The 27,732-nt window shown below is 42.3% G+C and overlaps 1 protein-coding gene across 8 annotated transcripts in view; it reads left to right on the plus strand.

Moving 5' to 3' along the window:
- The window catches only part of epha6 (eph receptor A6), an 85,316-nt gene that overhangs the window by 21,184 nt on the left and 36,400 nt on the right, over positions 1 to 27,732 (plus strand). For 6 of the 8 annotated variants that reach the window (XM_054731837.2, XM_054731840.2, XM_054731838.2 and 3 more), the window contains exons 3-7: positions 12,363 to 12,491; positions 13,178 to 13,327; positions 13,408 to 13,569; positions 13,665 to 13,893; positions 24,234 to 24,389. In XM_054731837.2, the coding sequence (XP_054587812.2) occupies positions 12,363 to 12,491; positions 13,178 to 13,327; positions 13,408 to 13,569; positions 13,665 to 13,893; positions 24,234 to 24,389 (826 nt within the window). The remainder of the gene's footprint in view (positions 1 to 12,362; positions 12,492 to 13,177; positions 13,328 to 13,407; positions 13,570 to 13,664; positions 13,894 to 24,233; positions 24,390 to 27,732) is intronic. The other 2 variants (XM_054731841.2, XM_070554818.1) reach the window with 1 other exon arrangement.

Here is a 27,732-nt window from a genome sequence, read left to right on the forward strand (position 1 = left end):
CAGTGTACATCATAAGAACAAAATTAGAACCTTTCTTTTGCCTCAAAAACAACAAAACCACACAGCTGAAAAAAATCAGCTTTGGCTCCAATCAGGATTTTACAAACTATTTGTGATTGTTGAGATATTGAGTGATTTTGTGGCAGCTTCTTTCAAAACTTACAATCAAAGTTACAAAAGACGCGGTGGGTTTTCGGTGTAACCTTTCCAAAGTAGGCACAGGATTTTTTTTCTTCTGTGAGCTTGCAAGTAAAGAAAATATCATTTATGAACAGTCAGAAATGATGACAGCCAGTAAAGCAAGCTGTCTAAATGTTTTTCATGTCTTCATTACAGCAACACACTCTGCCGTGCCAGTGGTTCGTGCCTAAAGGTGTTCTTCTGGCCTGTTTTGCTGCAGAAAGATGCTCATCAAGTGACAGTTTTATATAGTTCATAATGTCGCTAGCAGTGAAAAAAAGTTTCCACCAATATATTTAATAATATGTTAGCAAAATGACTTTGTTACATGTTAGCGGTAATTTTTGACAGCAGATGCATTTATTTGATGTCAGAGATGCTTTATCTTGCAGGCTCATCTTGGGAAATGAGGTGAATCTGACAAAAAAATATCATTGATTGGGTAAAATGTCATCAGTGGTTGTGATTGTGGAAAGACAATTTCATTCCCTGTTGTCCAGTCCAAGTTTCGAACCACCATTCAGCCTGTATTCACTGTTTCTCTGCTCCAACACACCTGTATAAATCATTTGGGGATTTATGCTAGGTCCACACTGGAGGCATCAGCGGTGCGGAATGGCAGCGAGACAGTTTACTCGCCTGCTTTGTAACTCCACCGTCTTCCTTTTAGCAAGACGTATACAAATATATATATGCATATATGTGTATATATATATATATATGCATATATATATGCATATATATATATATATATATATATATATATATATATATATATATATATATATATATATATGCATATATATATATAAGTGCTTCACATAGTTCAAAACAAAATAAAACATAAAGTCATAAAATCACAATGATCTTATAAAAGAAATAGATTAACATCAGAAAAAAATTCATAAAATTATAAAATTTCATAAACAGATGAAAGATTACAATTTTGAGTTAGAAATAAGAAAATAAAAGATTTATGTAAAAGCAGCTTTAAATAAAAGGGTCTTTCTCTTTTTTTTTTTTTTTTTTTTTTTAATTTATTTTTTTTATGTCCAGACTGTCAATGCTACATGAGGAGAAAGGAAGATCATTGCAAAGTCAGGGTGCAACAGTCTGGAAGGAGCGATCACTTTTATATCTGGTCTTTGGAACTTCTAGAAGGTTCTGTTGGGTGGACCTGAGGGCTCAGGTTGGAGCATAAGGCTTCAACAGTTCAGTAATATAGGGAGGAGCTTGACCATGTAGAGCATTGAAAGTTAGTGTAGAGAACAGTGTTGTCGGGGCCCAGCAGATTTGTGTTGTTTTGGGGTAAAAATCTGAGGGGAAAAAAAACTGATATTTTATAGCAAAATTGGCAAACTGGACTTTTTAAGAGGTTCACTAAGTAAAATTTAGTTTACCAGAATCAAGCAAATTGTTGAACAATGTTTACCTCAAATCCAGCTATGTGCCACTATATCAGGGTGTTTTCCTAAGAATTTCCGGGTCATCAAATATTTTCTGTATAAATTCCAGATGAGCAGCATTCTCATTCTCATTATATATTGTGAAGTACTGTTTTCTAAAGTCTACAAAACAAATAACCACTTCGATTAAGATAATGCAAAGTTGCCACCGTTTCTGAGACTCTGGTCTTGAGGAACAAGTAAAACTAAAGTTCAAAAAGTAAAGTTGACCACTGTGATGGCAGACATTTCCAGTGGGTGGGTGCACATCTTTAGAATCAAAAGGCCAGATCTGGAATTACAGTTTTCCTTCAAAGTCTCAACACTAGAGAACATTGATGATTTTTATCAGCTGCTCCAGATACCCTCTATTATACTATTATATTGAAATATGAGTAGAGTGCATTAATTAGTGCTACACCTTGTAATCACAACCTACTTTTCTGTCTGCTGAGCTTGGCACTAATAGGCGAAGCGATTAGTAGCTGCATATCTGATTGCTTCTGAGAGCGTGAGCTGCAAGTCATCGTTCAAACCTGCTGTGTTTGTTTTATCTGCTCTGAACCATGTTACATCCCAAGGGTGCATTTTCAAAGACCGAGGCACACACGGTGACAAATTACCATTTTTGCTTGTTTGTATGCATCATGGATCTCTAATTACTTAGTGCTGATCATTTGCAAACCAGAAACCTTGTGTTTTTTTTAGAAGTAGTTTTTGGTTTTTTGCAGCTCTAAGGAGGGCACTGGAATGAGAATCTGCTGGAGAGACTCTTCTTGCGTTATCTCTGTGTACTGTGCACGTCTTTTCTGTGATTCTTACAGCAGTTCCAGTTTTATGCATTAGCACAATATCTTAAAAATAGAAAGCCGGATAACATATGGCAATGTGGACCAGCTGTTTTAGATAGCAGAAGATAGGTGCTCTGAATATGTTAGATTTTAGGTGTTTTTGGCCATGCTAGCAGAAAGCAAGGTGAAATTTAAAGAGAACCTAATTGTTTGAAGAACTAGAGCCAAACATGGCAGAGGAAATGATTTAAGGAATATTTAGGTGTTCGTTCCTCATTAACGCCCAATAGAATATGAAAGCTTACATCTTTTGCTCTCTAGTGTGGCGAGTCTTCCATATCAGGCCACTAATCACCAATTATGTAATAGCTTGCCTAACCTTTGAATTATCTGTACATATTGCTCACAGATCTGTTGGTTTTGGCTCATTGCAGAATGTCCACCTTAATCGTTTTTGTTCTACAGTTGTCAGTAATCTTAATCTTGTCTTTTTTTTTCTTCATTTGTTTTCAGAAATGACAGATATTTTAAAACCAGGCCAAATTCTGTTCTTGCAGCTGTCAGTTTCTTTTACGGCGTTGTTCTCCTCACTGACACTAAACCCCCAGTGCAAGCTTCGTAGGTCATTAAAACACCTCATCCATCAAAATGTAAGTACAAACAAGAACAAAGAGGTTTTCAGTAAGGGTCTCGAACCAGTTGCTGCTTTTAGAGCTATGTTGTCATTCAGGTCAAAGAAGCTGTGTGACCGAACGCTTGTAAAATACTGCTCATTTATTTCAGTATCACAACCTCTTGAGGAATAAATTTTTTAAATTTCAAAAAGCGAATGCATTAAGTTTAACCTAAAAATGGAATGATGGGAAAATCTATATTTAGTGCTAAATTAAATCATGCCCCCTCCCTCAAAAAACAAACGAATAAATAACTAAATAATGATTTGTTTCACTTAAAGGTTGCTTGCATTAACCCTCTCAAGCTCAAAATAAGTTTTGATAAAAGGACAAACAACTAAGTCCTTCAGGGGAACTTCTGAGTTAAAAAAATGCTCATGAAATACGTATGTGGAGTAACCAGGTAGGTAGGTTTTAATGTTGAAAATCTGCAACGTCTGCCTCCAGAGGTTTAAAAATGAATTTAATTCGGTTATGATTTGTTGGGCTGACTAAAGGAAACAACGTTTTTAGCTGCATGGTGAAGGTTCACATTCATCCAGGTCACTGTAATCCAAAGGGGTTCAAATGTAGGCAACTGAACTTCTGGTTTCTTGAAGAAGTTTCACTTCTCATTCGAAGAGCTTTGTCAATTCTGACTGGAATATGGGAGAGCCACGCTTATAAGCTGTAGCTGTGTGTTGATGCTTAACGAGCAGAAACTACCTATGCATACCTCAACCATATGAAAGGCTTTAAAATGGGACCCAGTGCCTCCCTGCTTGACACTCAGCTTTAAGGGGTTGGATCAGGGGGTTAAACCACCAAATAGTTCCCGAGCACAGCCACAGCTGCAGCTTACCGCTCCCCACTGGGATGGGTCGAATACGGAAATAAATTTCACCAGTGTGTGATGATGACTATGGGACTTTAACTTTAATGGCAAAGTTTGACATTATCATCTATCTTTAAGAAAAAACAACATCCTTGTAGTCTGGACTGCAGATGTAACTATAGTGTTTGTTGTCTTTAGGGTGGAAGTAGCTAAATCCACACAAACAAACCGTAAATATGTTTTAACATCATATTAATTTACCAAATGAATATATTTGTGCAGCATTTAATTATGCTATCATTCACAGAAATTGATTCAAACCACATGAATTATCACTTGTCTTTGTGTTGAAGGAACAGACCTTCTTGATTTGAGACAAACAAGTTTACTAAATGCTATCGAGGTGGAGGCTGAAGACAGTTGGTGGTCCGGAGTTTAAGATGAAAGAGGAAATGATTATAATTGATTAATCATTTGGCTCAAGGGTGCCAAACAGAGATCATTTACATAACGTAATTAATATAAGATGAATTGCTTTTCTTGCACTGCAGTCAAGGTTGGTGTTATTTAATAATTTATAATCGAGAACACTCTACCTAAGTTGTTTCAATTTCCTGTAAGACATCAACATCCTTCTGTGCATTCTAAAACGACTTTTAAAAATGTGTGTGTGCGTACGTGTGTGTGTGTGTGTGTGTGTGTGTGTGTGTGTGTGTGTTTGTTTACCAAACACTTGTTTTTTCCTGATGTCACATGCACAAACTAACCAAGTGCAGGACTGGAGAGTAAAATCAATAACCAGTCAGACTGTTTTCGGTGAGGCTGCTTATACTTTCATGAAGCCCGCGCGTTGCTCTGTGACCTGGAAATGATGGTGTGAAATCACTGAGGAAGCTTCAATCTTCCACTTAGCCAAGGAGACTGGCGGGGAGAACGCTTACACAGAAAGATTTACTGGGTAGTCACTCCCCTTCAATGGAAACCGTCATCTATCAGGGGATAGGTGCTGAAAAGACAGCATTTCATACCAAAGACATTTAATAGGCTGTCATGACCTATCCCATTTGGAGTGGCCTTTGGAAATAGGCTGAGACTCTGCAAATGTATCTTTTATGGCCCACAGTCTCTTATAAAATGTTTTGCAGCTTCCAAGAAGTCCATATCTCCCATTAGTGTGATAGTTGGTGAAAACTCACATTAAAAGGGATTTTATGTTGTGACAATTATTCTTGGCATGGTGCTGAACTTTAGCAGCAGGGTCAAAGTCTCACTTTTGGTTAGAAAAAGGACAATTGGATTGTTGCAGAGAAATGAAGGCAGAATCCCTCTTTAGCAGAAGGATGGTAGTTGTATTTCCCTGTTTGGTTTTCCTTCTTGAGTTTGAAAATGCCATTCCTCACTTTACATCCAATCTGCAGACAATGACAAAGCCAGTATGGTCCATAAGGTTGCACTGCATCAGTTAAAAAAGAGAGAACTAGAAGCAAGAACTCAGGAGAGTATCAATCCTTTGAAGGGCAACCACACAGTTCTTAAACTCATGATCCAAGGCTACTTCCCAGCATCCCTATTTGTGTCAAAGGCTAGACATGGAATGAGCTGAGAGAGAGCAGGGAGTTCAATGTGGCGTGTGATGTGACCATGCGAATGCTTGGCTGATCATGACACGCGGTTTAATCTTGAGACACCCGCACACTTCTCGAAGGGAAATGAGAACGAGTGGGTGTGCAGTGAGAGTAAAACGACTGACTTACTGATCAGGTGAGGGTTGATAAGGTGAGCTGGGAAGCTCCGAACACTCGGTATGAATCTTGATACAAATTGAAGACTGAGTGGAGAGAAGAGGAGTGGTTTCTGTTGGCACGTTGATGGGTCCTGACGAGTGTTTGCATGCCTGGTAGATGGTTGGGAGGTTGTGGTCGTGACGACATGTCTGATGTGTGGACAGATGTTTTCAAACTCTAAAAAAAATGTCATTGTAGGGAAATGTGATATTAGTCTGAAACTTAATAAAGAGTTCATCAAATTGTTTAACAAGTACAAAAGTTATGATTTACATTGGAGTACCATAGAGGTCTATTTTCACTGAGTCCAACAGCGCTGCTTTACTTTCAGTAAAGTCCATTTCTGTCTGATTTATTAATAACACGTAGCCACAAGGGCAAGACGTTGTTCGTGGGCTTGTAAAACAAAATTGTGTTACTGGATTAAAGCATAACAGAAAAATACAAAAATGTGTCTCAAACATTGAAAAACAAAAACTTAAGACAGAGTTTGTGAAAGAGGTCGTTTAGGTTCATTTCCATAAAGAATAAAAAGACCATGAACAGACACAAAAACAAACCCTGAGACTATTTACGAGTTAGGATGTCAAAATAATGTTCAGAGTTCTTAATAAAAGCAGCACAGTTTGCTTTAAATGTCAGTAATGCATTCTCTCATCTTTAGACAAGCATCTGTGTGCTAGTTAGATTTTTATCTCAGTGATACTTTTGAAATGATTCACACTATCCATCTAAATGAGAGCCAAAGCCTGTTTGAGATACAGGGTTCAGCGGGTTGTCCAGCAGGGCAGAGGCTGCAGGTTCGATCCCGGCTTCGACCAGAGAATGCTACAGTTGTATCCTTAGGCAAGACACTCTACCCACTTTGCCTTCTGGTGGTGGTTGGAGGGACCGGTGATGCAAGTGTTCGGCAGGCTTCGTCTCTGTCAGTGTGCCCCAGGGCAGCTGTGGGTACACTGTAGCTCATCCCCACCAGTGTGTGAATGTGTGTGAATAACTGATTGTGTTGTAAAGTGCCTTGGGGGGGTTGTAGAACCCTAAGAAAGCACTATATAAATACAGGCCATTTACTTCCTGATTATCTGGTAGATAATTCTCTAAATTACCCCTTGGTTGAGGAGTTCCTCAAAGATGCATCTTTGGATCACTAGGGTGTCAATATGCATTGCTGAGGCCATATAGTCTATAAATATTCTTTGAATGTATAAATAAATATATTAAATTGTATTCATGAATACACTATTGTGGACTGGATACATGAGTGTAACCCCGGCTTTCCACAGGAGCCGTCAGCAGCACGTTACTGCAGCAGCACGTCATAGCTGCTGATAGGAACCTCTGTGGTCAACAGAACCTTTTCCACCGGAGCCGTCAGCAGCGCGAGTTGGCCGCATCTCAGGAGCAGCATGTTGCGGCCTTTACGCGCCGGTTCTATTTTCTACGCGCGACGCCTCTGAAACGGGTCAAGTTCAACATTTTTGGGGAAGGAAAGACGGGAAATCAGGACGCGGAAATGGAGAGAAGCTCCTGAGATTTTCAGAATAAAGAACGTACTGCCTTCCGGTTGCTTTACTTTTAAAAAAAGTTACTAAATGTGCGGCCCCGTGAGAAGTTATCATCTAGCTAGCGATCTCCTTTGTTTTTCAGGTCCGTATTGGTGATTATAAAACGGACAGAACATAAAACACAAACATTTTGGAGCCATGTTGAAGTTTTCTCCTGCTTGTTGTTGTGTTTACTGACAAGTCACTCGTGTGACTTCGTGCTCGGTCGGTGACAGCTGCTCCCCTGCTGCTTCGCGTCTCTTGGGAAGGGCCAAGCAGCAGCTTACGCGAGCAAGACGTGCTGCTGCAGTAACGTGCTGCTGACGGCTCCCGTGGAAACCCGGGGTAATGGTGGCATGATACCACAGAAAAGTGCTCCGCCCTCTGTTGTCCAGGCGGGGAACTGCTTTGCAACAATCCCCAGGTGACGGAGAGGTCAGAGATCTAAACGTCTCAATCAGAGCATCTTTCTCTTGCGGAACTGACAGAGAAGTATAAATCTGTCATGTTCTGCGGGTGGAGGTGGCAGACCATGTGTGGTGGTGGGTTCCGGAGGCAGATGAGCAGGCAGATGTAAAAAATAAAAAGCTGTTTATTGAAGGACGGGAGCACAGGGCGAACGAACATGGACAACGACAATGAACCGACAAAGACAACAACCAGGAGGGAGGTATAAATACACAAGGGAATCAGGAACACATGGGCAGAGTAATCAGGGACAGGTGAGAACAATCAGGCTAATCAGGGCAGGAGAGACACATTCAGGGAGGCTGGGGCGGATCATGACAGTACCCCCCCCTCAAGGGGCGGATACCAGACGCCCACAAGCCACAAAACACAGGAGACACGAGCACGAACGAAGACCAGACCAGGGCACACATGACAAGGGAACACAGAAGACGAGACCAGGGAACAAGGAACACCATCCAGGGCTGCGGAGCAGGGGCCTCTTGGTTCAGGCGGCACCCCGTCTTACGACCAGACGTGTCCAAGAACTTAGACCAGGGAAACTCGGACACGATGACTTGACTGGACACGATGACTTGACTGGACACGATGACTTGACTGGACACGATGACTTGACGACTTGACACGATGACTTGACAACTTGACACGATGACTTGACGACTTGACACGATGACTTGACTGGACACGAACACTTGACTCCCGGAACACAGGACACCAGGAACACAGAGACGAACTGCAGCAGCAGGCGTGGGACCCAGCAGGAACTGCAGCAGCAGGCATAGGCCCCAGCAGGAACTGCTGCGTGGAGAACCTGCAGGCACAGAACCTGCAGGCGTGGACCAGGAAGTGGCTGAGTAGCGGGAGCGACGCGTGGAAGCCCAGCTCGGCGGCAGGTACTCGACATCCCAATCAGAGCAGGTGCACATCCGATCTGCTGGGTCCATCGGCGGAGGCTCGGGTGATGGGAAGCCGGAGAAGAGCGGGGAGACCAGCCCTACCACACCGGAGAATAATGGCGTGCGTAGACGGTGTAGCTCCCTTGAGGCTCCAGGATCCACCGGAGAAGAGCGGGGAGACCAGCCCTACCACACCGGAGAATAATGGCATGCGTAGGGGGTGTAATTCCCTTGAGGCTTCAGGATCCGCGGCTTCAGGAGAAGAACGGGACGGGGCAAAAACAGCTGGAGGAGAATGACCCTGGCCACCCCGAAGATAAATAGGATGCGCCAGGATCTCCCAGAGGAACTTCGACCACCCCGAGAACAGGTAGGATGCGCCGAACACACAAACTCCAGGCCAGAAATCTCCCACAACTGAAAGGGACAAAAAAGAAAAAATAATCCTCCAGGAACAGATGTGTTAGCTCACCACAGGTCCAGGTTTGGTCGGTTCATTCTGTCATGTTCTGCGGGTGGAGATGGCAGACCATGTGTGGTGGTGGGTTCCGGAGGCAGATGAGCAGGCAGATGTAAAAAATAAAAAGCTGTTTATTGAAGGACGGGAGCACAGGACGAACGAACATGGACAACGACAATGAACCGACAAAGACAACAACCAGGAGGGAGGTATAAATACACAAGGGAATCAGGAACACATGGGCAGAGTAATCAGGGACAGGTGAGAACAATCAGGCTAATCAGGGCAGGAGAGACACATTCAGGGAGGCTGGGGCGGATCATGACAGTACCCCCCCCCCCCCCCCCCCAAGGGGCGGATACCAGACGCCCACAAGCCACAAAACACAGGAGACACGAGCACGAAGACCAGACCAGGGCACACATGACAAGAGAACACAGAAGACGAGACCAGGGAACAAGGAACACCATCCAGGGCTGCGGAGCAGGGGCCTCTTGGTTCAGGCGGCACCCCGTCTTACGACCAGACGTGTCCAAGAACTTAGACCAGGGAAACTCGGACACGATGACTTGACTGGACACGATGACTTGACTGGACACGATGACTTGACTGGACACGATGACTTGACTGGACACGATGACTTGACGACTTGACACGATGACTTGACGACTTGACACGATGACTTGACGACTTGACACGATGACTTGACGACTTGACACGATGACTTGACTGGACACGAACACTTGACTCCCGGAACACAGGACACCAGGAACACAGAGACGAACTGCAGCAGCAGGCGTGGGACCCAGCAGGAACTGCAGCAGCAGGCATAGGCCCCAGCAGGAACTGCTGCGTGGAGAACCTGCAGGCACAGAACCTGCAGGCGTGGACCAGGAAGTGGCTGAGTAGCGGGAGCGACGCGTGGAAGCCCAGCTCGGCGGCAGGTACTCGACATCCCAATCAGAGCAGGTGCACATCCGATCTGCTGGGTCCATCGGCGGAGGCTCGGGTGATGGGAAGCCGGAGAAGAGCGGGGAGACCAGCCCTACCACACCGGAGAATAATGGCGTGCGTAGACGGTGTAGCTCCCTTGAGGCTCCAGGATCCACCGGAGAAGAGCGGGGAGACCAGCCCTACCACACCGGAGAATAATGGCGTGCGTAGGGGGTGTAATTCCCTTGAGGCTTCAGGATCCGCGGCTTCAGGAGAAGAACGGGACGGGGCAAAAACAGCTGGAGGAGAATGACCCTGGCCACCCCGAAGATAAATAGGATGCGCCAGGATCTCCCAGAGGAACTTCGACCACCCCGAGAACAGGTAGGATGCGCCGAACACACAAACTCCAGGCCAGAAATCTCCCACAACTGAAAGGGACAAAAAAGAAAAAATAATCCTCCAGGAACAGATGTGTTAGCTCACCACAGGTCCAGGTTTGGTCGGTTCATTCTGTCATGTTCTGCGGGTGGAGGTGGCAGACCATGTGTGGTGGTGGGTTCCGGAGGCAGATGAGCAGGCAGATGTAAAAAATAAAAAGCTGTTTATTGAAGGACGGGAGCACAGGACGAACGAACATGGACAACGACAATGAACCAACAAAGACAACAACCAGGATGGAGGTATAAATACACAAGGGAATCAGGAACACATGGGCAGAGTAATCAGGGACAGGTGAGAACAATCAGGCTAATCAGGGCAGGAGAGACACATTTAGGGAGGCTGGGGCGGATCATGACAAAATCAGGCTTTAGTCTCCTCAACCCTATGACCAAGTGCTGGTGGATGAATCTTTCCACTTGGAAACAATGAGTCTTTTGGCCAGAAAACAACAAAAGGTGATCATCTGCAGATGGCATTTGTCCAAAGGGGCATCCACCGTAACCACTCCAATCAAAGTGGCCAAGGGGTCAGGGTGCACAATGGTCCCACAGATCCTGGAGTGCGCATAAAAAATAGAACACCAATACCTCTGTATTTTCGGGCACGTCCAGAAGATGCGAAGAGTGGCGGGTGATTGTCTGCATTCACATTCACATGTTGGGTCAAATTTCGGTTTAGTTTTAGATCTGTCCTTGGACCAATGCAGACGGTGCAACGCTTTCAGTTGGATGACACTGTGTCACACAGATCAAGAATTTGTGACAGTTCTATAGAATCTTGCACCAGACCTCCTCCGACCCAAGTATGTTTTAGAAAATCCAGACTGGTCCGATGGTCCTCGTTTTTTAGAAGCTTGGTTGTTAGGGTTAGGTAACCAATCATACATAAAATAAACATAAATACTTAAGTGTCATCTAGGAATTTGTTGCCTCTAAACAAGTGTTTAACATTTACTGCTCTGTCTCTTATTCAAATGAAAAATCTCTCAGATCATCCAAACACTTTCTGCTGGAGTCTAGATCAGTCCGATAGAGATTGCTGCAGCAGCCCTAAAGCAGTGGAACAACATCGCTGTTGACTTTATTAATGGCTAAAACACGTTTATTTAGCTAAGCATGTAATTGCATGTCATGTGTGGAACTTTTTTTTTGCCTTGAATTGTTTTTATATTGTTCCTTTTTTATTTGATAGATTTTTCTTTTTTCTTCACTTATTTTATAACGTGTTAATTTATTTATTTTAATTTGAGTGTTTTTCTGACTGATTTGTTGTACAGCACTTTTGTCTACTGGTTGTTCAAAATGTGCTCATTAACTAATTAAGGAGTTTTGAGTAATGAACACTTCTAAAGTCTTGTTTTGTTTTGTAAAACTAAAAAAGGGCAACAGACTAGAACAGTCTCTGTGAAGATGGTTCTGAAATCAAAACTCTGACTAATAAAGCTGTAAATTTCAAACTTACAACATGAAAAGAAAAGAAACCTCTCATCCATATACAACCGTGTCCTCGGGGGTTAAATAACATGTCCAGCTGCACAACTGGCAGCAGCTCAGCTGCCTGTGTGATGCCAAAGGAGGAGTTCTGTCAATAAATTTTGGGGCTTTTGAAGCTCTGATCATCACACTGTTAAAGCGGAGAGGGTCTGGCTGATGAAACTGCTTGAAAATGTCAGCGAGGCGCTCTTGGTGTCTCAAACCTCACGTTTCTTGAGGAATTGTGTTTTGTTATGAAAAAATAGACTAGAATAGAAGTTAAAATGTTTCTGGGACCAGATCACAAAGGGGAGCATCTCCAGTAGTACAGAAAATGTGTGTGTAGATGATCAGACACACACATTTGTACTATTCCCTTAAAGATGTACAAATCAGAAAAATGTGTCATTATTCTAATCATAAAATTGTCTGCTGTTGCCTGCTTATGCTTACCCAGTGGGATGCCATCACAGAGATGGACGAGCAGAACCGACCTATTCACACCTTCCAGGTTTGCCACGTGATGGAGCCCAACCAGAACAACTGGCTGCGTTCCGGATGGATCCAGAGACAAGCTGCACAGCGGGTCTGGACCTTATCGCTCATTCTTGTTTGGAAAAATTGTCTGAAATCTGTTTTGTATGAAGTCATCTTGGAGTTGGGCCTGTGGTTGTGACATTTTCTAAACTCTGAGATAAGACCTCGCTCCCTGCAGAAAACTCAGGCTTCCACTTTATCACAAAAGGAAAATAACAAGCAGATTTACTTTATAGCATCAAAAAATGCAGCTTCTTCTTGTACAGTTCTCTTGGAATCAATTCAGGGAAGCTTATAATAACTTAAACAGGTGGAAGTAAATTTCCTGCAGAAATGGGAAAGTTTTTTGCTACATGTGCTATTTCATAAAATGCTGAAAATAAAATGAAACTTGGTGCATTTAATTTGCATCTCATCTTTTATCGTTTTTTATCTTCCATTTGTGCCAAAGCAGTTCATTTCATTGCTATAATTAGCTGTTTTGATGTTTGCACACAGTATAATTTAATTTAATTTGTAAAATTACAGCACAATTTGTGCCACTATTAGTATAATTAAATCAAGAAACGTAAATAGAAGAAGAAGAAAGTATCATTTCTATAGCGCCTCTCAAGATAAAAATCACGAAGCGCTTCAAAAATCTGGGTTAGGGCCAAACCAAAAAGGTTTGCTATGAATATATGATTGACTTAAAGTGTCTAAAGCCTAAAATCCCTTATTTATTCATGTTCCTAGGTATATGTAGAGCTGCGATTCACCTTGAGAGACTGCAACTCAATTCCCTGGGTCTCTGGCACTTGCAAGGAAACCTTCAACCTCTTTTACCTGCAGACAGATGATCCTCTTCCTGCAGCAACGCGATTTCGGCCAATTGACTACGCCAAGGCATGTGTCTGCGCCAGGTCAAAGGTCTCTGTTGTTGTCCTGCTTTAGAAGTGAAACAAAGATTTGTTGTTGGATTGAAGGTGGACACCATAGCAGCAGATGAAAGCTTCACACAGACGGACCTTGGAGACAGAGTTCTCCGCCTAAATACCGAGGTCAGGGAGGTGGGACCAGTGACACAGAAGGGCTTCTACTTGGCCTTTCAGGACGTGGGAGCTTGCATCGCTCTCGTGTCCGTCAAGGTCTGTAAACAAAATGGCTCGACAGCCTTCAGGATTCAAAATTTCACACCCTTAAAAGCAAAACGTGAACTTTACGTTGCTCTTTCTCGCATCAGGTGTTCTACAAGCGCTGCCCGTCCACTTTAAGGAACTTGGCAGCTTTTCCTGAAACAGTGCCACACATGGATTCATCCTCATTGGTAGAGGTGAGGGGAGCCTGTGTGGAGAACGCAGAAGAGAGGGACACACCAAAACTGTACTGTGGTGCTGATGGAGACTGGCTGGTGCCGCTGGGCCGCTGCATCTGCAGCATCGGCCACGAGGAGATGGATGGCCACTGCCGAGGTGAGAAGTTGCGTGAGACGTTTTGTTGTTGTGTCACGTTTGACTAATTCAGCTCACAATGTACAAAACTGCACAGACAGGAAAACAAAGAAAGAACACTGTCAACTAAGGGATGACATCACGCTTCTGGATCTCTTGGGTTTTTCTCGAGATTTGCATGAGTTTGAGTTTATGTTTATGTTTATGTATTTAGCAGACACCTTTGTCCAAAGCGACTTACAAGTTAAAATCGGCATGTTGCCCTTGAGGCTAACAGCAACAATAACAACAATAACAAACAATTTCCAGTCAGTCGTAGGTGGCAGTGAGGCAGCATGATGAATCATGGAGAGGAAGGAACAAGGAGTGGACAGTAGAGAGGGGGGGCGGGTGCAGGGAGGGTGCTAGTTTAGAAGATGCTCTCTGAAGAGCAGGGTCTTCAGGAGTTTCTTGAAAGTTGAAAAGGAAGCCCCTGTTCTGGTAGTGCTTGGAAGGTCATTCCACATTTGTGGAACGATGCATGAGAAGAGTCTGGATTGTCCTGAGTGTGGTGTAGGCACTGCGAGCTGATGATCCTGTGATTACCGGAGCGGCCGGGCCGAGACGTAAGCCTTTGCAAGAGGATTCAGGTAGATGGGAGCCGTACCATCTCGGACTTTGTATGCTAGTGTTAGCTATTTGAATTTGATGCGTGCCGCTAGCGGCAGCCAGTGGAGCTCAGTGAACAGAGGGGTGACGTGTGGCTGATTGAAGACCAGACGCACTGCTGCGTTCTGGACCATTTGAAGAGGTCTCACAGTACAGGCTGGAAGACCAGTTAGAAGGGCATTGCAGTAATTGAGGCAGGAGATGACAGTAGATTGCACCAGGAGCTGGGTGGCATGTTGTGTTAGGTATGGTCTGATCTTTCATATGTTATACAGCACAAAGTGGCATGAATGAGCAACAGAGGCAACATGATCTTTAAAGATCAGGTGTTCATCAATCACAACACCCAGATTTCGAACTGCCTTTGAAGGAGCCAGAGATAGGAAGTCATTTTGGATTGAGATATTGTGCTGTATGGATGGTTTTGCTGGGATGACAAGTAGTTCAGTTTTAGAGAGGTTGAGATGGAGATGGTGGGATTTCATCCATTTTGATATGTCAGAGAGATGGTTTGATATTCATGCAGAGACAGTGTGGTCGTCCAGTGGAAATGATAGATAGAGCTGGGTGTCGTCTGCATAGCAGTGGTAGGAGAAGCCATGTGATTGAATGATCTCACCCAGTGTGGTGGTGTATATGGCAAAGAGATGAGGTCCTAGTACAGAGCCCTGGGGGACTCCTGTGGCAAGATGGTGCACGGTAGAGGATTGTCCAAGCCAAGATACACTGAATGATCGTCATGTGAGGTACGATTTAAACCAGGTATGTGCTTTCTCTGTGATGCCCATGCTAGAGAGAGTGGACAATAGGAAGCTATGGTTGACAGTGTCAAATGCAGCCGATAAGTCGAGCAGGATAAGCACTGAGTTTAGTGAACTGATATTTGCATCGCTGTCCGATCTATCCACCGCCCTTGCTTCACTTTTTCCTTGTTAGCTTCTCTCCTTTCGCCACTAACCATTTAGTTTATTCTTCACTTCTCCTTTGTTTTATTTGTCTTCTGTTTTTCCATTGCATTTACATTGTTAGGGGATATAATAAACCATGCAAATACAGGAATATAATGTCACCCAATGTTTTATTTTTTGACATTTAAAAATCATTACTTTTAGTAAGAGCTCCCTAGACTCCACTTTGGTTTAAATACAGGGAAAAAAACACAAGTGCAATCAACCTTTTCTTTTTAAAGCTATTTGGTGTGTTTTTAGTGCATCTCTTCAGCATCACTTAACATTTACAGTACGGACAATTACTGGAACAGAGAAATGATGATAAATACCACAGCTCTTTAGCACATGGCTTTTTGGGGTGCCTCTTCTCTAACTGGTCCTTTCAGCATTACCTAAATGCAGCTCATAGTGAGCTGAACACATTAAAAACAACTTTCAGGAACCGTTGACTTGATCCAAATAGTCTTCTGGCCTGGTTTCTCATTTAGACTGTGCAGAGTGCAGCCAGACTGGGAGCTAGCTGGCTAATTGCCTTCATTTGTTAGTTTCACAGATAATTTAGCTTGCACCTTGTCTTTTCCAAAACTCCCCCACACCCCCCTCCTGCTTTTTGTCTTTCCTTCCTTGCTTGTGTAATTAAGGCAGGAGCTAAATTGAGCCACACCGCATGATTACAATGAAAGTGCTTGTGTTTCTAACCACATTTTGCAGACTTACAGCAGTCTCAGCCGGCTGGGGTAAAATTCATGTTGCACCCCCATGGATATGTGGTTGCTCAGGGTATTACAGCTCGAGCAGTCATTAGTAGCTGATATGTAGGACAGTCTGTAATATCTTCTTTAGCTGCTCCGCGGGTGTAATTTTTCTTCTTATCTTCTTGTCTTTTATCTGCTCCTTATTTTTCTCTTCACTCTCACTCCCATCTGAAGTTAAACATCGCTGAAGCCTGTCGGGAGAGATTATCAATGAGACTGTAGCTTGGGAACAGCTCAGCATCTCTTACATACGGCCCAGATCTGTGCTGTCCCTGTTCACTCCCAGTAACAGCATTGGTTTCTGTGGATGGTTCTGCAGCTGCAACACCACACATGAACCTATGTAGCTGTGACCCACTTAGCACTGGGTTTAACGATTTCATGGGAAGATTTGGGAAAAGTAAAGCCTTGTGTCATTTTCAATTGTAAAGTTGATGCAAAGTGTTAAAAAAAGAAAGAAGAAGTTCAGTTTTGATGCGAGAGATGAATGGTTTCAGACAAAAACTGGAAAATCAAATAAAACAGATCACTTAGATTTCTGACATTGCCTTAATCTCACTGCTGATTTGTTTAGCTGAAAAAAAAATCTGTCAGATTTCACAGCCAAAAATCATTGCTGAATGAACTAAATGTAAATATCAGCAACATCAACTCTGGTTCATCCATAGTGGTAGGTGCCATTTTTAATGCTTAGGTAATTTATTTAAATGAAACCAATTTGTAATTGGACCATAGGAATAATTATCAATTCATTTTTCAACTCTTGGAGCCTAAAGTCCTGCAGCAGAACAAATACGTTTACTTTAATAGGATTTTGTGATCTTACACGATTCCGTGAACCGACTGTAAAGCTAAATGAAAATAATTCAACTCCTCAATATGACCTTTTTTGTAAAGATTCCCTTCTTGTGGAATCACTGCTGTGATTTTACAGAAACTAGATGTCATGGTCTGTGTCTGCGTCTCCCCTCATGTGTCTCCTTGTGTCCTCCATTCATCTCTAGGTGCTCCTTTTGTGTCTTCTAGCGTCTTCATGTGTCATGTCTGCGTCTTCCTCATGTGTCTCCTGGTGTTCGCCATTTGCCCCTAGATCTTCAGCCCTCTAGATTTCCCTCCTCAGACATCCCTCTCCCAGGTCCTGTGCTCTCTTGGCCCCCTCTTAGCCACACCCCTGTAGTTTTCTTTCTGTAGTGTTTTCCTTTAGTATCGCGTCCCCTTAGAATATTAGTTATGGTTCATGCCTTCTGGTCTTGTGTTTTTCTCTTAGGTCATTTTCCTTTGTTACAGCCTTTCATGATTTAGTGTGTTTTTCCCACCAGTGTTTTCTTCCTCCTCCCTGATTTAGTAATTGTGTTCACCTGGTCCCTCTCCCCACACACCTGCAAGTCATCTCCCTCTCATCTTCCCAGTCTGTATGAGCCCTGTCTTGTCTCTGTGTGGTTGTCGGTCCATTGTGGTATTCTGTCAGCCTTCTCTAGTCTCTAGTATTTTGGATCTCAGTCTTTTCTAGTTTCTTGTGTTTTTGTCTCTAGTTTTGATTTTGGACATATTGGATTTCTGTCTTCCAGCTCTTTTGGATTTATTTTTATTTTGGACTCATCCTACAAATAAAAGGATTTTCTTTATGTCATCTCCTGCCTTGTGTCATCCTGGGTTCCTGCATTTTGGGTCCTAACCATCCTCGAATCGTGACACTAGAAAGCAGAGAGACTGACAGCTTGCAGATTTTTTTTTATCCATCCAATAATAATTGATATAAAAGTCTGTGTTGGAATTCACAAACAGAATTCTTTAACTCATTATCATTAGTTGAAAGGAATGGTCAGTGGTAACAACACAGCGTGCTCCTGTAATTAATGATTTATTGCTCACATGGTTTATGTCCTTTTTTTAATGAATAATTTCCAAAAGCCTGTCAGAGCTTATGCTGGCATAAAGATGTGCACTTTGCAAGTAGTTGCAGGAAGTTTAGGCGTGAACTTTCCATGACTTCTGCTTCCTCCTCGTTTTCATTTTGGAGCACTGCTTCAAAGGGTGCTGTGATCAAAGCTGTCTGAGCGGGAGCGTGGGGAAAAAGCAAAAGAGGAGAGCGAGGGAGCAAGAGGATGAGAGAGAGAGCCAGAGAGAGAATAGGGAAAACCCCAGCGCTCCCAAATATAAGCAGAGCTCAGCACTAACACGTCCATCTTTCCCTCCCAGCTGCCTAAACAAAGGCATTGCTGCTTATCAAACCCTGCGTTCCTCCCCAACAGCATTCGGCCAGACTGTTCTGACATCTCAATCCAGCACTTTATTATTCTATTGCTTTCATTCAGTGTCACCCACAGGAGGATTACTCAGAGATAGGCTGGTTATATCATGACCTAGATAAGGGAACATCATAGAGCCAATTCTGTTTGTTCCGCATCCTTTCGTCATGGCGCCGCGTTAAAGGGAGGCGGTGAGCTGCAGGAGTGCGGGAAGCTAATAGAGATGTCTTTTCAAATTTCATTTGAATCAGAGCAGATACTCTGTGAAGACCAAAGGCCCACCAGTCGTATAAGTGATTACACTCAGCGGTGAAATTCAAATATTTTTGGTTCGGCATCAAACTCAGTTGCCACATTCTGTACTCTGATTGTCACTCATAGTCACACAGCCCAATCCTCCTACTGGTGACTAAAGTAAAAGGTGTGAAATCCCCTTCGCTTTGAGAGAAACACAATGTAACAGGTCACGTTTTGACTGAAATTGATCAAAAACACTTGCAGCTTTCTTCCTGAGAACAAACCTGTGACCTTAAATTCAGGTGAAGTGGAACAAAAAATGAGGAAATCAATCATCTCCTGGTTATGCTGGAGTTTTTGTGTCCCCCTTGTCTCTATTAATGACTGTGTTTGACCTCTTAGAGCACAGCCAGACTAGAGCATCACTCATTCTCTATGAACTTCCCATCTGCATATCAAAGCTGAAGGACCAGGAAGGGTAAACATTCACCCTGGTACCATCTGCTTCAGACAACATAAAGAAAACTGGAACCTACGCTAGGAATGATTTAGCATCTCAGATTATAAAAGGATGTTTGCAGAATATCTCAGTCCGGGAGGAGAAAAGGCACATCGTAATGATCTTTTAACCTTCAATAATCAAGTTTTTGTTTCGGTTAAAAACATGCTACCAATCCAAGAGCGATCAGATTATTAACTTAGAATCCTTGAGCCTTGTTGCTGCTGGGGTTTTATTTCTTATTTGAGAATCTTAAGCCTGTACATACCTCGCGATACAAGGCATACGCAGTATTCTCTGAATGAATCGGCTGAGCCTAAAGCAGAGCAGGAGCTTTTTTGATTTAACAAGCTCCAGCGACTGGAGAAACCTAATCTGTCATCATTATCATGGCACTTTGTTGTTGTTTTATGTCTACAGTTTTATTGCCTCGGAGAGAAAAACTGAATTTGCACCAAAAATGTTCCCTTTGACCAAATTGCACAACACATAGAAAAACTCAAACAATTGAGGGTAAACAAGTTGGATTTTATTGTGTGTGTGTGTGTGTGTGTGTGTGTGTGTGCGTGCGTGCATGCGTGTGTGTGTGTGTGTGTGTGTGTGTAAAATGGTTAAAAACCAAACACTTATCAACACTTGAATATATTGTGAGCCCGAACTTAAACCCTGAATCATCCGAGATAGAAACCTGGACAAGGTCATCCCCAGAAACACTGCCCAGCTCTTCCAAGGGGATCCCAGGGCTTTTCCTGAGATCTCCTCCCAGTGGGACATGCCCAGAAAACCTTAAGGGAAGCAACCAGGGAGTATCCTAATATCAGATTTTCAAAGTTCTACTTTTCCTCTTATCTTCGTGGTTGGGTCCAGCCACACAGAGGAAGCTCTTTTTATCTTTTTGTATGAAAAATCAGTCCTTTTGATCATGATCTTGCATGGTGGTAGCCGTGAATACTGTATATAGTCTGGCCACGACCCATAGACACACACCATGCCGGCAAGTCAGCGTAATACTACCACCATGGCGTTTCTTATGAAAGCGGAAATTGTGCGGCTTTCGTGCTGCCAAGCTTGGTAGTACTATTACCACAATACAGGACTTGTGAATTAAGATTACACTTTGGCCCGTGGAGACGGGGCAACTATATTGAAAATTAAAGTAAATACTAGCACGAGTTTTGCTTTTGTTAACAGAATCAGCTGAGATTATAAACTGGTGCGATGTAGAGCTCCAGGGCTTCTCTCCGTTAGATCTGGAGCTCAGATCACCAGACAGTTCACGGAGGCAACGGAGGACAGACACTTTTAGGAGCGGCTTGTGAAAGAAACATAAGGAGCTCGACTTCGATCACAATAAAAAGCATGTTATGTTCAAGCTAGAAGGAAATCTGTGACAGCACAGAGACCACCCCCACACCCCCTATACACCGCCATTGGGTAATTTTTTGTGAAAAGCACACGATTGCGCCACATAGCCGCCACAGTCCGACCACTTATAAATGACCAAAAGCTCTCTGATACCTCAGCTTTGCAGCAAATCGGTGGCATTGTTTTATGAAAGAGGCTAGAATTTCATTGTAGGGGTGGAATCTATAGTTGTCTTTCAAATGGTCTCTTCTTGCAATAAGAGCATGCTAGGACCAATCAGAACGACGAACATGACATATTCATTGTAATAAAAAGCAGTCAACAGGAATATCCACCATACACCATCAAAGATGTAGGAGAAAAAAGTAGGAAAAGCAAGTCTAAATTGGCCAGTGTTGAGGCAAAAGCTGTTTCCAACGAGTGCCATTTGTTAGCTGCCACCATCTTTGGAGTTTTTCTGCATTGTGCCCAAAGTAGTTTTACATACACAGTGCACTGTGATTGGCCAGGCCTAGATTTAGCCGAACCAATAGTAGACCTAGTGTTGTCACGGTAACCGGTATAGCGGTGAACCCCGGTAAAAAAGTTGACAATAAAAATAACCGTCCAGTTTTTAAAAAACTAAATTATCTCGGTGGGTTTACCGCGACCGCGGTTTAGGCGCGGTGACCCTTACCAGCCACCGTCGCTTCTGCTGAAGCTCCCGCGCACACGCACTTTTTAGTTTGCAACCAAAACTTTGAAGCTGAAATAATGGCCGAAGGAGGAGACAGCAGCGCCCAGGAAATCCATCAGCCATCAAAGAAGACTAAATCGGAAGTATGGGCATATTTTGGATTTCTGAAAAACGCTGAGGGACAGTTAATAGAAGACGGCTATCCCGTTTGCAGAACGTGCAGGAAACAAGTGTCTGCAGAAGGCAGCAACACTTCGAATGTAATGGCACGTCTGCGTGACCATCACACACGTCTCTACAGCCAGTGCAAGGTAAGTTAACATTAGCATTTTAGCTTAAATGCATGACGTGAGGACTTTTGGTTGAGGGAGAATGCAACGAGTCACTATATGCTGCAGCCGCAGCGTCCTCTGCCAGCATTTAAACCGTGTCACGGACACCCTGTTGCTGGATGAAGCATCTTATTTGTTGATGATGAAGAGAAATATACAATTAGTTCCTTGTCATTGATTTGTTTACTTATTCAATGCCATTTATACTTGAACATTTGGATTTGATTACATAGTGTAGTAGTTATTTTAGTAATTTGTTTAAAGTGGCTATTTATTTTAAATACATATTTTTTAAGGTTGACTTGTACAGCGCTCAAGTCAAGTGTGGACTGGAGTTTTAGATTTTCATTTTGATAATGAAGAAAACAAGTATATGAGAAAACAAGTGGTGTTTTTTAGATTTGTTTACATATTGTTTATGTTTTGAATGTTTGGATTTGTATAATTTAAACCTGCACTGACTACTGTAACATGTTCCAGAAAAAGAAGCTATTTGTTCCTTTACTTGTGAAAAGTTGCACTTTTGCTAAGGCTTTGTGTTATTTTAGGTTTAATAAACACTGTTAAACATTTTCAAAACTATTTCAGTTTGTGTAGAACACGACTATCAATGCTTTCTGAACATATGCAACACCGTTTAAAAAATACCGCGATAATACCGAAAACCGTGATAATTTTGGTCACAATAACCGTGAGGTTAAATTTTCATACCGTGACAACCCTAAGTAGACCTGCTGAGGCTACAATGCAACAAAAAACAACCCACGGAGCAGTCTTTTTTTCCTTCTTCTATGGTTTGTGTGGATTTCTAGGCTAGCATGGTAGCGCAGCTACTTTAGCCTCCCAGCAACAAGGTTGCAGGTTTGAAACCCAGTTGCAGCATTTCTGCATGAAGTTAACATGTTTTCCCCATGAGTTTTTGCCCACATACTCTGGTTTCCACAGACTGAAAACATACATGTAAGGTAACTTCTCATGTTCATGGGGGGAAGTGGAATGTACATGGACCAGCAGACAATGGTTCCCCACTTTCCTCAGCTTTTCTTTACTACGACAAACCAGATCAAAATCTTCATTACTGAAGACGAATTGCTGATTTCTATCCCTATTTTTCCCTCTTTCCTGTTGTTACTCACCAATATGACAGAACGGTATCTGAACTCTTCCTTTTCTGACAGAGACTCACACACGATCAACAGGCAGCATTCCACCTTTTCACAACTGAGAACCAAGGGCTAAGACATGGAAGAGCTGACCAGCAGTAAACTTCCTGAGTAAACACATGCTGAATCTCATCACTTTATGATACCAACAGAATCACATCGTCTGCAAAAGGCTGAGATGAGACCGTAAAGTTCCTAAACCAAACTTTGTCTTCTCCATGACTCCACCTTCAGGTCCTGCAGGGTGTCCTACTGGCCCACAGAACAGTTTTATTTATGCCACCAAGTCTGGGAGATGCCTCAAACATTTCTATTTGTTAAAATAAAATTAGCATTTTATTTTAAAGTGCTTTTACAACTTATTTACCTCTAGTTTAATGCTTTTAGTTTAAACTCTAGTTTTTACACATGTAGAAGCCATGGTAAAATCACTACATGCACACATTCTGTATTAAATATTTCTGCATTAAAACAGACAGATTTTAAATAACTACTATTTGTGCTTCATCCTGTACTACTGGAATGAAGTCACAGGCTCAATCTCTAATGGGTTTCCATCTTCTGATAAGCAAAAAAATGTGTCGGAAAGGAAAGCAGGAGGCCACATGGCAAAGGAGAATCACCTGCTATATTGGAAGAAAGATGAAAAACAAGGAAAAAGGTGAAAAGTGAGGCAGAGCGAAACAGTCGGAGAAATGTTGACTGGATAAGAAAAAGGAGGATTGGCTGTGCTGATTGAAAGACATGGTAAAGTGAAATTGTAATCATGGTGGTAAAAAGTGGGGCAATGCAAAGGTGGACAAAGGAGAATCCCTCAGTCAGCAGAAGGAAGTGAATAAAGTAGAGAGATAGGCTGCAATTATTATTTTACTGAGCTTCACTTGTAAGGTAATGTCCCATGGCTTACTGGCCTGATTATACACACACACACACACACACACACACACACACACACACACACACACACACACACACACACACACACAAACACACACACACACACACACACACACACACACACACACACACACACACACACACAAACACACACACACACACACACACACACACACACACACACACACAAGAATGAACCTGCTGATGGATCCATCTTTTACAAAATATTTACAATCAGACTTTTTGCTGTTCAATCTTTTCAATTATAAATGGTTTTAGACTTTTAATAATTCAGTCTAAAGTTTAATAAAAGTTGATGAAAAAGATTTGCTTTAATGGAGACATTTACGGTTAACAGAGCTTATTGAAATTTGGCTCCTAAAATGTTGTTTTTTCTGTCTTTTGCCTTTTTGTTCTTTTTTAATCACTCCTGCCTCCAATTCTATGCTCTTTCTTTCTTATTTTGGATCTGAAAACATTGATAGAAATGTCTAATAAAATAAACTTTATGGGTTGTTCATGAGGTATTTTGTCAGAGAAGCGTTCTTGTAAAGATCACTAACTTTTTCTGCGTTTTTTTTACTCTCCAGCTTGTAAGGCTGGCTTTTTCAAAGCGAATGCTGGGAACGTCAAATGCTCCAAGTGTCCTCTGCGTAGCTCCAGCCACGACCAGGCGGCCACCATCTGCCACTGCGATAAAGGCTTCTACAGAGCCATCAAAGACCCTCCAACGATGGCCTGTACACGTTAGTACGACTTTAAATCAAAAATATCTACTTTTGAACGTTTACCGCACTCAACCATACCACCTTTTTACCATCCATATATTCTGTATTTATTTTTATGCTAGTAATTCAGATTTCTAAAACAAAATCCCCTAACCCTAATCCTAACTCTAACTATTAAAAGTTGCTTTACCATACTGCAGTTTAAGCAAAACTTTGCTATTATTTTCCAGCTACTCCAGCAGAATAGATGCACCTTGCAGTGAAAAAGTTTATTCCAACGTTTTATTGCATCACCTTATCTAAAGCGCAGACTGCCCTGTGCATTTTTTGGCTGTCACACAGAACTGCTCATGATAAACTGTGGCGCATTGTACAGTCCAAAATGTCAGTGAACCAAACTGTGCGACATTTCGCTCTAGCAGGACGAGCTAACATCACAAGCGCACCACCTACACTAAAAACTGAACACTAACCAAAACAACTGTGCCGAAAAGAAGAAAAAAAAAAGCACTGCCGGTAAGTCTTCTTTTGTTAGACTCCGACCCAAACTCCAAAAAGGAGCAACCCACAGGTCCCTGCATGTAGCTTCCACTGTTGCTAATTTTACGCTCGTATTGTATTCTCGTCCTTAGCTGTTCGCATCACTCCCTGGGTGCATTTTCATTGGTTGATTGCAGATGGAAGTCATAGGTTTTCAAGCAGTTCTTCAAGACTGTTGGAGGCTGACTTTGGTCGTGAGTGTTCTCAGTAGGCTGTCGCAGAGCCGGTCACACTGGACAACCATTACAAATCACCCTCACTTTCATCGTTTTTGTCACATTTCTGTTTACGATGAGAGACTTGTCTAGGATGGCCGAAAAATGCACAGTGTGGACCGGACTTAACTCAGAAAAATGTTGTTGTAGTGTTATTGGTTGGTTGCCTCTTTAACCCAAGTCCACACTTTGAGCTGGCAGTCCACATTAGAGCCATCTGATTATATGAGATCATTATGGAGTATATTGTGATGATGAGCTACTAAAACTCAGAGATCACAAAACTGTCTATTTGTTTTCCATCACCCATCTTTGCCGTTACCTCTGGATGTGTCTACGGGCACACAAAGTTTTTCTTCTCGGCTGAGTCACACCATTTGCTAGTCTGCTTTTGTCAGCATGACAGAAGCACTGATGAACCAGTCAGAGCAAGTTTTAGGCAGCATGTTGGTTTGTTTAGCTGGGATGCTTGATAGAGCAGAGGAAAGCTATTTAATAGGATTCTGAGACATTTAATCCTGTTTTTATGCTTAAAAATGTTATGCTTTTAAATTGATGTATTTTATTGTTAAATAACTTCAAAACATCTGAATTGTTGAAAAAGAAAAAAGAATCATGATAAAAATGTGATTGTATTTTTTGCCCATGTCACCCACCCCTAGTCCACATCCAAAGGGTTAAGTTCCCTTCTATGGAGCAGACTACAGGTCATCCTCTGATCTGGGATGTCTGGTTCAATTATCGTTCACTCACATTTTTACAAGCGTTTCGTCTGGATGGTGGTTTGTGTCTCTGTGTGTTTTTAAGAAGCCGTCATTTTGTTTTACACTATAATTCAGTCACCAGAGACACTTAAAATCAGTTTTAAGATCTACTCAGAGATATTTTTTGGTATTAAAAGAACAGCTGGATTTAGAGTTGTCTTGTGAGACATGTGGGTAGTCACTGGTCAGTGTGCTTCCTGTAGCAGACAGCAACAAATGTGCTGTCAGGTTGCTAAGACAAGATGGTTTCTGGATAGACAGGGAACACTTGACACGTTTCAGATGATGGTGACAAGAAAGATGCTTTTTTTTTTACAGGCAAAACAACCGAAAATACACGTGCGCGCGCACACACACACACACACACACACACACACACACACACACACACACACACACACACACACACACACACACACACACAGCTGACACCTTTTTACACTAAACAGATTTTACAAGGTATATATAAATTTTTTCTTAATCTAATGTTTCTTAGAAACAGTTTCATAATTTAACGGGCCTCATGAAAACAACAAAAAGTTTGTAAATTTATGGTTACATGAAATATTTTAATGCAATATTTATTTCTTTGTAAAAATACATTTTTAAAGTAACAGTGAGTAAATCCCAGCTCCTCTGCCCTACTGGTTGATTGTGGAATTACAACTGTCATAAACAACCCTGCAGCAGCCTGCTGTATAGCGCTAACAATGAGCTAACACTAACATGAGCCACCTAATACTAAAATAAACCACAAAGGAAAAAGAGCCACTCTGTAGGACAAAAACTATTACCTGCAAGTCTAGTAGCAACAAAGCCAGGTCATCATCAGTCCATGATTTTGTAGCCCCCTTCAGCTTCTACAAACTAGTGTAGGCCACACCGATGTTCACTTGGATTTTACCATTTTGCTTACCATCCAAAGACATCACTCTCTTACTTTTACTTTCAGGCTCTGCCACAATACCAACAGAAAAGGCAAACTTCCTTCTTTTTCTTCTTTTTGTGATGTTTAGAGGGAGCCTAAGTCATCTACTTCTGGACCATGGGTCTCTGGAAGAATGAAAAAACAAATGCAAGTCAATGGGGCTAAAAATGTTATTTTTATTTTCTTTCTCGCCATTTGTTACAGTATATGCCATGGATTTTACATATGATGTTTGTGAATTAAAAAAACACATTTTGATGCTAAGAGCGTGCTTATTTTCAAACAGAGGGAGACGTTATTTTAGGTTTTGTGTTAAAATATGTCCAGGACTACAAATGTGCATCATCAATTTAACATCATTGAACCAGACATGAAGAAAAGCAGAGGAAAAACGGCTGAGTTCAGCGAATTTCAAATCCTTCATTCAAGAGGAAAGAATCACCATAAATCTGGTCGTGTGGTAAGTAACAGCTACACTAGGGGAGAGGAGATTCTGTGGTGATGTCATATATTCAATTCAGTTCAATTCAAATTTAATTCAAAAATACTTTATTAATCCCAGAGGGAAATTCGATTGTTTCAGTACACACAATTCCAAGATCAGACATACATACATGACTAGAATTGGTGACTGTGGTCAATTGCAACACGAGTCATGCTACCATAACAGATCAAGAGGGTTTATATGAGGATAGAGTCAGGGGGAGGGGAAAAGACACTTCAGTTACCCACAACAGAGAGGACAGCTTTGCTATGCAAAAAATAACCTCAGATAGATATGCACTCAGACTTCAGATGATACACAACATAAGTGTCCACTAGGTGGGGAGGTAGGGTTGGGACTCTCCTCACTTCAGTGCGTGCAGCCGCATGGAGCAGTGCTCATCACCTCCATTTGGACAGGGGAGGGAGAT

Source organism: Nothobranchius furzeri, chromosome 9, assembly GCF_043380555.1.
Source record: "Nothobranchius furzeri strain GRZ-AD chromosome 9, NfurGRZ-RIMD1, whole genome shotgun sequence".
Lineage (NCBI taxonomy): Eukaryota > Metazoa > Chordata > Actinopteri > Cyprinodontiformes > Nothobranchiidae > Nothobranchius > Nothobranchius furzeri.